This window comes from Dendronephthya gigantea, unplaced genomic scaffold (assembly GCF_004324835.1).
Source record: "Dendronephthya gigantea isolate DGI-Jeju-01 unplaced genomic scaffold, DenGig_1.0 000088F, whole genome shotgun sequence".
In the NCBI taxonomy this organism is placed as follows: Eukaryota; Metazoa; Cnidaria; class Anthozoa; order Malacalcyonacea; family Nephtheidae; genus Dendronephthya; species Dendronephthya gigantea.
This window is the reverse complement of record NW_021163098.1, coordinates 181,615-193,410: the sequence shown is the minus strand read 5'-3', so window position 1 is coordinate 193,410 and position 11,796 is coordinate 181,615. Positions and strand designations below refer to the sequence as shown.

Sequence of the window (11,796 nt, the reverse complement as noted above, 5' to 3'; positions counted from 1 at the left end):
TCAGCTGGTTGTTTTTACTGTAATTTTAGTTAAATATAGGTTATGACATAATTATACGAAAAACATAACTATTATAACGGTTAAAATTGTTCATAAGCCGTGAAAGTTAATTGTACAAAAATTTTGAAAAGGCCCAACTTACGAACCACAATATCTTAATTTACATGCAACACTCGGACCAAGGTAATACACATAATATACCCCACAATTGATCACTTGGATATTTTGAGACCATTTCCGACAATTTCCGTCCCAGTGAAAAGCCACTGTACGAGTAACTTTGCCTTCAGAAACCGTCGGATGTTTTTGAGTCATCCAGCCTGGGGCGTGAGTTCCACATCTGCGCTTTGGCACACATGTTGTTGCAATCTGGGTACCAGCTTCCCCTCCGAATCTGTACCAACCTTGAGACAAGTGGTCATCGCAGTATGGTGTGATAGTGATGTATCGATAGTTACGATTCCTATTAGTCAGCCACTTATAGCCATTCGGATTTTGTAGTGACAAAGAAGCGCATTCAGAATTTAACGGAGATGGAGTGGTTGCTGAAATTAATTGAGATAATGAGATTTAATGATTTACTATAATGACCCTATAGTTCACAGTCATATAAAATGAAACATACTCCGATACAAAGACATCTTGCAAACTCCAGCCCAGATTTTGGTTATAAGAAAGACAACACGCAATTATTCAGTTGGTGACATTTCGACTCTATTTCAGAATCATTTTAAAACCAGAGTCACACGTGGCGTACCTGCAAGTTAATTAACTTATTTCGGATGTCACCATGCAAACTTACAAGAATATTAATAAATTAATGTCCCACCACCAACTTTGCATGCATATACCATGAACCATAGCCGGCTTGAAATTTCAATACAGTAACTGTAATAGTAATTGTCATTAAATACAGGCATTTTCCCTTACATTTTGTGGTTTTACCCAAGGCCTTCTTTATTCCTTTTACCTCATTTTCCAGCTTTTTAAGTTCTTCAGACAGCTAAAATAACAAAATACTTGATCGTCGGAGCAGATATACATATTTTCTGATGCTGGCCATGCAGTTTCTTTTTAAATTAGCGCAAAGCGAAGTTGAAACAAGCTCTAGCTATCATAACTAATTAAGCCCTGTTACACGGACCAACTTGCAATGCAATTCTAGTTTAAAGAGATGTAAATTAGTGAAGAGTCTTAATTCCTCTTTTTCAAGTCTGATCTATATAGATAGCGTATGAAACTGTACAGACGTTAAGGACAAGGAACCACTTTAAAACGCTTAGTTAATCATTTTGACGTGTGGAATGTACATGTTAGGATTTTAATGGAATCAAATACCCGAACAATTTATGGCGAGAAAAGGCCATTACATGCAACAAATGGCACAGATCTGACTGGCTTTGACCAGCTGCTAGGAAGCGGTACCGTTACAGCAAGGGTAACATGCAGCTATACGGCTAGCTGGTGAACAATAAAATTGATGAACCAGCACAAAAGAAAAGCTTGATCTGGTTTGCTAGGTTGATATACGATAGCTGTAGCGTAGCGACTGGGAATGGAGGACCGCGTATCCCCGCGAAGCGACTGGAAATAGAGGACCGCATATCCCTGGCCCACTCTTTGCGATCAAATTTCAAATCCATACTCAATAACTTTACTGACCGAGGCAAGGTTGCAACTTTCTTAAACCTTTTTTTATGCTAGATCACGAATTTTAATTTTCACTAATCGTTGTTATCGTCATGAAATTCTACTGTTTCTAAAATCATCTTTACCCTCGTGTTCTGGGCATCTAGTCGTGTCTTGAGGTTCTTTAATTTCGGTCTTACTTGTAAATCCACTTTCTCTAAAATCTAAACTCAAATAGAATATAAAATTTAAAAATGAACCACGTATTTTGAAGAAACTTTGATTAATTAAAATACCAGTACAAAATCGGGACTTTATTTAGAGTGAATGCCGGAATGCAAACAGAGAAATACAACTAGAATAATGACTTAGTTGTTTTTGAAATAAATGCTACAAAAAGGGATACCTTACTACCATTGATTTCAATTCCATCCTTAAACTTTTTTAGAGTTGAGTTCATCATTGCAGGTAGATCTTTTTGTATCTACAATTAGCAACCAATCAGTAGGAAGCTACTGTTATTAGTACTATTAGGTTAAAATCTTAACAAATTTAGTACGTTATCTATTTGGAAGATCATGCAGTCACATGAACGCACATCATAGAACAATGAGAATGAATTATTCACATAATTAGAAACTAAGTAACTAACCTTATCCTTCTGGGCCAGTGCACTCCAGTTTCCATTTGATCGTACGTAAATTTCATCGCTTCCTTCACGAAAAGCCACCATTCTGCGCAAGGGAGGAATGTTTTTCCCTTTTGGTATGACTGCAATCTAAACAAAAAACGTTATTGAATAATAATAATATAATTATGAAAATAATAGCGATAAAACCGAATAATATTAACATTGAATCCTAGCTGTAAAGGTTTATTATAAGTATCTGAAAGTATAAATACTTGTCTTCGAGTCGTACTTAGCGCGAAATAACGCGTTATATCACTCTGCAGGGGGTCGCGCGGGCGATATCAAAATTACGTCACTCTCGCGTGATTCGCTTTCGACCAATGAAACGTTAGGAACACCAAACATTGACAAGTGGTATTTTAATTAATAAAGTCACGTACCCCATCTAGAAGGTTCACCTCATCTTTGTTGCATCGACCCTTCAAAAAGAAAAGAGAAAAAATTCGAAAAAGATTCTAATTTTCTTGCTGCTAGTATATACTGGGATCATTTCATATGCATACCTGCTTGATAGACGCAAAATAGTTTGCCAAACGTTGAGTATATTATGCACTTAATGTATGCTCCAGAGGGAAATAGTGAGTTTTGTTTTTCCCAGTGTCTGAATGTTGAGCCTCGAAGGAAAACATTGAGACTCGAAGGAAAACAAAACTTACTATTTCCCGAGGTAGTATACATTAAGTGTACATTTCAAAAAAACAACTTTACTTTGTTATGACAATATACGGGCAACAATTTTTCACTTACCTTGTGAATACGAATGAACCAAACACATTTAACATACACAGCACATATATAACAATTAAGTAAGGGGAAAGAGTGATATATATTCATACAAAAAACCGTTTGCGTTAATTACCTCCACTGGAACAGCACTGCTTCCAACTATCTTGTACCAAATTGTTTTTCCATCTCTCCGCTTGACCTTGTAGTCCATACATTTTTTCCACACCGCTTTCGGGACACTGGACCTCACCCAATACCACGTATTAACGTTATTCTCATGCACTCTATCGCCATTTATATCTTTGTCGCAACTCTGCGAACAATAATCTTTTCTTCCACCCTTGGGACCAAAACAACCGCAACACTAGAAGAGTCAAATATTTTTATCTTAGCTCCATCTTCTAGTGTTTATTTTATCAGTGTTACGTTCTGCCAGGTTTCCATTCAATCGTGCATGGGTGTCGTGCGTTGCTGATGTGCGTGCATGATGGATGTCATCAATGATCGATTTTCATATACAGAAGTAAATTAAGGACAAATTTACATCCGGGCTATTTCTCATTGGTGAACATGACTATGCACTTATCGGTGAAAATCGACTAAATAGAAACCAGACTTCATTTTACATCTGTTTTACTATATTGTCACTGAAAGTATATATGTGTTACTGATGTAACCAATTTGTGCACCAAGAGAGATCTGTGCCACATTTATCGACATTTATTATTTAAAGTGGATATAGGATATACTGCACGTGCAATATTGGGCTGGAAGAAATATTCGGTTACGTAACCTTACGTTGCTGAATCACTACATGCCGATGAACTCATGCTCATGCAGGGTAGACAGAAATGTTCTCAAATAAAGTAAATAATAACTTTTATCAATATTGCGTTCTTGAGAACGTACCTTCTTTCCATCACATCCAATGAAAGCGGTCGCTCCTCTCTCTAAGCCTGAAATGCTTTGCTCCACACTGTAACTATTGAGATATAATAATTCTATAGTAAAAAAAAAACGTGAACGCTGCACTGAAAAATATCAGATACAGAAGTCTTAGAAGTCAAAAGTGAGTTTTACTTATTTTTTTATCACATGCATTGGCTCCTAATAAGAGCCTCATTAATATGCTCCGCATGCAAGTAATATAGCGATACAATATCGCTATAATTATTTACTACCCAATCATGCAATGATGTAATTCAGTTAATTGTAAGATACATAGTTTAAAATATAGCATGTACAGTATTTAAAACCGACTGTCCGACAGTGTTGTGTGTTTAAAAAGGAAAACATTTGGCATAGAACATTTGGCATAACGGGTTTCAAAAAGAATGGAATTACTTGAGCTCCGTTTGGGCGGAGGAAACCTAAATTCTTTATCAAAGACATTTTTACTTGTGAAAACGGTCACTATATCCGGACCAAGCCGTAAATATAGCTAACATCTTATACTGTATAGCTTCTTCAGCGACTGTATAGCTTCTTCAGTGACTTCAGTGCATGTGTGGTATGTAGTACTTTTGTGACTCTGTCAAGGCACTCTAAATTCAAAGACTTAAGACACGTATAACAATTATCTTATTGCATAATACATCATCATTCAGGCACAAATACCTAAATGCTCCAGCATAATCGTGTTGCGACCCCTTATCCACGGCGTAGCCCTGAGGACAAGGTCTCTCTAGGCATTTATTCATGCTTACCTAAAAAAGAAAATAAAAATGGCAAAATGAAGAAGGCAAATGTATGCACCCCTTGCTTTAGGGGGACCTGATAATGGACTACCACTCCTTCTTTGCAAAGAAGGCTCCAAAATGATGAAGCAGTTTGACGATGGCCATGGGTGAAGGACGTCGTAAAAATCACATCTGTGCCCCGGACTCCCAAATTACTCCGCAAGATCTATCGATTAGCTTTTGTACATACTGCAAAGAGATTTTACCCCATAACAAACTTACCCAACCGAAGCCAGTCGATGGAGAGTAAGCGTAACCAAATTTCGAGCAAGATAATTTATGGGTAACAATTTTATTGGTTTGTAAATCTTTTACATAAGCGATGTCTGCAATTCCAGCTGATGAAAAACCACAATCTTTAGATTGCTGCAAAAGTTGTTTCAAAGGTCTTTTAGACTTCAATCTGTATGACCTTTAAAAAAATATATCAATAAACTTGAATTAACAATCACATGATCAATCCACACTTTGCGCAAGCATTTACACTTGTTCAGTTGCTGTTGTGTCTTTTTGAAGCCTCAAAAAATATACGTATGAAAATCGAATCCTTTCTGCATTAATGACACGTGTGCGCATGAGCAAGAAATTCAAACGGGCGAGGCAATTTTTATGATTCATGATCGTGGGTCATAGTCCAGCTGCGATAACTATCGCTGGATAAACAAACTGCAACTTTTTGAAAAAAAGCCTTAGGGGTTCGGGATATACGCACTGAACTTACCGAACTTATCATGCAAGCATAGCGTTTAGTTTTTATTTCATGCCACTTCGGGAAAAATGGTCCAGAAAGTGTCGCATTGTTGATTTTGTAGTACGTAATTTCTTGTTCAGAAAACGAACATTTAAGTTGCAAAATATACAACGTAAACAAACAAACTTAGGCTCGAATTTAAAAAACTAATACGGCGGCCATCTTGAAAATTCCAAACTCACCGAGATTTCCTGCTTACCTGCTTGGAACCAATCAGAAAGCCGCTTTTACACGAGGTATGAGGTAATAATTATGATGTAACGCAGAGTACATTGTGCAGCATCGCTTCCAAAAAGTCTCTAAGATGACAGCCAAATTTTTACCGCTATTATAACATGCATGATTGAACAACTTGGATTGGACCATTGCCTGCTTGGAACCAATCAGAAAGCCGCTTTTACACAAGGTATGGGGTAATAATTATGATGTAACGCAGGGTATATTGTGAAGCATCGATTTCAAAAAGTCTCCCGCCAAATTTTTACTGCTATTAAAACATACATGATTGAACAACTAGGATTGGACCAACTCACAGTTCAGATGCCAGTGTTGATCTGTTTGTTGGGATACAAAGCCGAAACAAACGAGAAATATGAAGATTCAAATGGTGTATATGTTATTTCATATAAATGTTATTTCATCCTAATTACTAACATGTTTCGGAAGGACAATCTACTATATGATGCACAGCATAAAAGGGCTTGGCTTGACTTCGTGAATCATCGGCTTTTTTGAAGTCCTACAAAGAATAAACAAAACACATACCAGTGTGCTTTAGTTGACTTCAAACTTTTGCCTAAACCGATCTGTACTCGAAAGTCCAGGATTGGTGCGTCACCAAGCGAGCTGGACCAATGAGGAGGTCCATAGGGATGAACTGGACTGCCATTGGAAGGTAATGTCCAGAGAATTGGTGTCGTTTTTCGTCCAATCAAAGCAAAGCCCCCTCCATCTGTTGTCATGTCACACCAAACCTTGGACTGGACATAGTTAAATAACTTAACAAAAACATTAACAGGACTCATTTTCCCATTGACGTAGTTGCAAAAATTAGAATATGTAATGAAGCAAAATTCTGTCTTATAATGTAAACAAAAGCGCCACTTGACCCTTACATATTATTAACTTCTTATTTACCACAACTAGATCTTTTGAAAAGATATTCAAAAACTTTGAGGACATATCTATATAAGGATTATTTTAAAAGCTGTCCAACTTTTAATTTGTTTGACCAACTATAAAAACATATTTTTTAGGTTTGTTGATCGTTTTGGACCTGATTATTAACTGGAACCGTCTGCAGGAGACTGTACCTTGTTCGCATTAGAATTTTTGAAGTTAATCCAATAAAATCCATCTTTGGCTTGAGGGTCAGCGTTGAGTGCATCTGTACAATCATACGCGGGATTAATGAATTCACCAAGTGTACTTGAGCCTATCAACAGATCATAAGAGGATTTTTGTTTTTAACTGAAAAAAGCAAAAGGGCAAAATGTCTCTTCCAAACTTGCGCTAAGACTAGTAACAGTATTATTTAATGATTGAAGTTAATTTTGATGAGATAATCTAATCAGTCAAGGGTTGCGACTATTTTGAGGTTGAGGATTTTTCTCTCTATGCATACACAGTATATTTTATCCTGTCGAACAAATTTATTTAATTTGTTCGTATACGGTAAAATCGAATAATTCTTTACATGCACGAGAGGCAGCCATTTGTATAGCTAATTTCTGTCAATACTTTTATCAAAGCGATACGTGACGTGCTTGTCAGTTTTGTGACGTAACTGGAATGAAGAGTCAGGATTGATGGAAATTGTTATACATTTTGATTTATAATAATGCACGCGGGTTTATATCTTACCATCGATAGATTTCCACAAATAAACCTTGTTTTCTTTCACGCATGTCAGTATCTTATCATTATCGCTTCGATCGTGTATCAACACTTCTTTCCCGTGCTTATTTTGGTCACATGATCCTGGATCTTCACCTTTGATCAACTCAATTTTCTGTTAGAATACATCATCTTGATTAGAACGAGGGAAACTTTCAAAATCATCCGGAGTAGGTTGTATATAATTATACGTAGCTATAGTTAACTTTTACTATAGAACTATATATAAATGTAGTTAGTGACAGAACCAGCTATAATAAAAAAAACTAGAAGATGTTGTGAAGAATGTAATATACATATTTAACTATATGATGACTGCGATCTCAAGTTGCCGCAATTGTCCAATCTCATATAAATTGAGATTTTATCTCATATATGATAAAACTTGCCAACTCTTGTGTCGGCAGGAACTTATCGCATGAATATTAAATTAATACTAAATTTGTGCTTACACTACAATCACTTAATTTATTGGCACGCCGGTACGGCTAAATTCGGTATCAGTGCCAAATTTTATCCGTGCTCGACCGAATTTTCGTCTTAGTTCACATAGCTATAAATATAAATGCATAATATGCCGTATAATAAGGAGGAGGATATATATATCGGCTTGTTTGTTAAAAGTGATACTAAAGATGGCGGAAATTTAAGGAGCTATTAAGAGAGACACCCCAGTCCTCCAATATACACGCGGAACCAAATATTTTTAACGTTGTTACGGCCGGGAGTGATTTTGCCGCGAAAATCGCATATTTTAAGATAATTCGATGATGTGATTGGCATCGAACACAGCATGGTGTGAGACACCATTCAATAAAATTATTAAGTTTTCATTAGTCGCTGTAGGTTACTGATATACTATAGACAATTTTTGCATTTGTTTATATGGTTATTTCGTAAGCTCAAGCGGAAGTTACCAACCTTACCATATTACCATGATAAATATTATATAATTTATTATCAATGTAAATATATATATAGAGGGAGAGAGCTCACGGTTTATATGAATGGAACGAAATAAATTGCCGGTATATATGATGCATCAGAGTCAGGTAGATGATTTCATAATTATGATTCATTCAGTGCAAAAAATTGAAATTGAGTTAGGCTTGTTTATAAAACTATTTGACAAGTCTAAACTTTGCCTATGAATTATATAGAAAAATAGCAAAAATAAAGTAATATAAAGTAGATATATACTGTCCGTTAGCAATCTTGCTTTTTATCCTAGCTCTTGCTTAAATCTTGAACCATCCAAACCAATAATGATTTTTGGCACTTCACCCGATGCAGGAATATTCTAGTGGTTACGCTTAATCGAAGGTAAAGCGTATAGGTTCATTTCCTGCCGGAGGACCTATGGTTGACTCATTTTTCCATCAACTGTTCCTGGCTTGAATTTGAAGCGTGTATAATACCACTCGAAATTAAGACCCCTTAAACCATCCAAACCAAATAGCAACTCTGTTGCATTTTAGTTTAGCAAGAGATTGAAGAGAATACATGTGCAATGTTTCACAAACATGCAAGATTTTATTCTATCGTTGCTAAATTCCTGCATAAAAACCAAGGTCCGACATAGCAGATAAAATCTGTTGTGCACGATTAAGCTTATCATTGCTCTTACCGCTTCGGCGTAAAAAGACAGTCCACAAATAACCATAACTGCAAAGTGGCAAAACATCATTAAAACCTGTGATAATAAAAAATATTTTTAATTTCCCAACGTTACAACGTTGTACAGGATCGCGATCGAAGCTGGTCAAATTTGGAATCGAAGGTTTAAAAAAAATTAACATCATTCCAGTGACCCATGTAGGCAAATAAATATACCATGCAAATTTCGGCATCAAACTATAAATCGCATTTGCTGTCACTTTTGCTGCATGTCTCTTAGCAGCAAACGATGTCATAAATCCACTAAACTATAGACATAGTGTGAGCAGTGAGCGGAGCTATATACACTCATAAACATAAGTTACCGTAATACATACTATATATTATAATCTTACGTCTAAGAGAATAAAGTTTTATCCTTCTTTGAAAAATATTCGATCTTCAACTCCACAGCATGCATGTATGATGGCTGTGGAGTGCGGTGTTTATGTATGTAGGCTAATATACTCTATAGTCTATATGCACTTGTTATTATTCTGTCGCTGGTTACACCTACTGAGTTTGCTGAAACCACACGTTACTCCGTGTCAAATTGATTGCACTTAACAAAAGGACAAGCGGGACACAATCAACAACAGACAACACAAATGCTTAATAAACTATCAGTTGCTCAAACTTGTTATTTTAACACTCTTCATATGCCAAGCTTTCACTTAACGAAGAATACAACAATACTCTGGTTTTATATGTCTACATAAATTATTGAGGTTCGACCTTAGCATAAATTCACGATTTGATAAGTTTTTTCGATCTTTTGCTCTCACGCAAACGATATCTAGCATGAGACAATATTGCCTTCCTTCAGCAAGTCATTGTGTTTACGCACGTTATGTATTCTTCTTAACCACGCCGACAAGAAAAGAAACAACAAGGTGCAGCACAGCAGTGGGCTAATTATATACTCATGCATTGACAGAATTTCCAAATTAGCTGGGTTTTCCGCATTATATATTATATTTCACCGTAAATATAGACCTATAGGCTAATATAGGTACAATATAGGATAATTTTTGCACTGCTGCATGTATTTTGCTTGTGTTTCAGAGTTTCCAAGTTCTAAGCCGGAACATATCACTAAAAAAATAGCTATATCCTATATTCAGTAATTTCCTTCAGAAAAGTAGGTTTTGAAAGAAGCGATTAAATCTATATTAAGCCAATCAAGGTACTGATGCTCTCAAGCAATCTTCAGGTCTAATGGTGCATGCAGCGGCTTAAAATTTTATATAGTTCTAAAATTCGTAGTCGTAAATAATTAGTTATTGATTTTTTTTTATATTTTAAATATTTTATTCTGTTCTAATTACAGCAATTACAGTTTTTTTCCCTATTTTTTCAGAAATGGTGCTTTTGCCGGTTTCCATATTTTTCGTCTCTGAGGCGTTGTCAGACTCGCAGTCAGGACCAGGCAATCGCTTCTTCTTAATAACTGCCACGAAAATTCTCGAGTGAACAAAAGTGCACTCAATTAAAGAAAGATGGAAAAGAAGAAACAAGATATGTCCGTAAGATAGCGGTTGAACTACCAGGATTTGTTACAACCTATAGTTACAACCTATGGCGCATTTTGCCAGCGCGGCTCCGGCCATCCCCATATACTATATAGTAAATCGGCAAATTACACTGGCGGTCAAAAGCCAACTGCTCAAATGTTGCTATTATCGTATGTAACAGGAATCGTAACAATCAATCTTTTATTGTACAGTAGCGGTCAAAAAGAACTGTTTAGATACACTGAATTCATAAAAAAGAAGCGAATATAGGACTGAGAGAGCTTCATAGCCGGGCATTTTGGATAATTCTCTTATTCCAAGCAATATTTCAATAATGTAATGCAACCTGACACACTTCGAAGATATAGTCAAGCAATGGTTTCAGGAAGAGGGAGTGACAGAAATGGATTGGCCTGCACAGTCAAAAGACCTTAACACTATTGAAAATCTGTGGGACAATGTTAAGGCACAGTTAATGGTCAAGGGGATAGTGCAAAAAAGGAATTCATTCATAAAGCGTCCATGATTTATGCGTTGCAGTAAAGACTGTCCATAGGATGCATTTCTTTTGACCGCTCAAGATTACCACCTTAACAAAATATGGTACGCCGGTGTAAGGCGGTCATGAATTATAAGGCCAAAGGAGGGTTAACAAAATAGAAATACTTCATATAGCGTAGCATGTAATCTAGTTTATATTTACTCGTATATATTGGTAGAGGGACAGTTACGTTCCTTTGAGAGCATTTTAACTTGTTTTGAACAGTTCTTTTTGACCGCCAGTGAATGTTTAAATCGGCATATTCAAATCGGCTGTCCCCAGTTGGGTCTGACTACATCACGGGCGTTCTTTGAGGGCGCCCGCAGTAACTTTGCAACGCGGATATATTTGAATACCACGAGATACTTGATGTAAAACGGTATTATGAACTAAGGGTTGATTAGGGTCATTTAGGTTATTTTAAGCTCTGCTCTGCAACGCATTAATCCATAAATTTAAAATACCACTCTTGGATAATTTGGGTTTACCAGCGCTGTTTTCTGGATTACCTTCAAAGATAGAGTGTGTGTTGTGGAAAGGTCTCCTCGACAACCTATGAAAAGGTAGGGTTGCCAATATTTTCGTTTACGCAATGTGTGCATGGAATGTTTTTTAATTACAATCCTCAAAGTCAAAGTGCTATTAAAATATCT

At 36.3% G+C, this 11,796-nt stretch overlaps 1 protein-coding gene across 2 annotated transcripts; it reads right to left on the bottom strand.

The window, feature by feature from the left end:
* Positions 1-9,533, bottom strand: LOC114533270. Of its 2 annotated transcripts, none has more exons than XM_028554770.1 (15): positions 9,445-9,533; positions 9,060-9,125; positions 7,400-7,547; positions 6,850-6,971; positions 6,302-6,534; positions 5,008-5,197; positions 4,664-4,752; positions 3,956-4,028; positions 3,180-3,410; positions 2,701-2,739; positions 2,282-2,407; positions 2,036-2,113; positions 1,776-1,853; positions 931-1,003; positions 1-545 (listed from the first exon to the last, which is right to left on the bottom strand). In XM_028554770.1, the coding sequence occupies exons 2-15, from the start codon at positions 9,117-9,119 to the stop codon at positions 139-141; spliced, it is 1,947 nt and encodes a 648-aa protein (XP_028410571.1). In that variant the 5' UTR covers positions 9,120-9,125; positions 9,445-9,533; the 3' UTR covers positions 1-138. The 2 variants fall into 2 exon arrangements, with proteins under 2 accessions (XP_028410571.1, XP_028410572.1); XM_028554771.1 differs by having other exon boundaries at positions 6,302-6,516.
* Positions 9,534-11,796: the final 2,263 nt, after the last annotated feature.

Excerpts from the sequence above, each read along its gene's own strand:
- LOC114533270 (XM_028554770.1), bottom strand. The coding sequence starts at position 9,119 with ATGATGTTTTGCCACTTTGCAGTTATGGTTATTTGTGGACTGTCTTTT. Across the intron at positions 5,198-6,301 it reads AAGTCAACTAAAGCACACTG|GTCATACAGATTGAAGTCTA; the intron begins GTATGTGTTTTG and ends ATTTTTTTAAAG. Across the intron at positions 4,029-4,663 it reads GATTATGCTGGAGCATTTAG|TTACAGTGTGGAGCAAAGCA; the intron begins GTATTTGTGCCT and ends ATATCTCAATAG.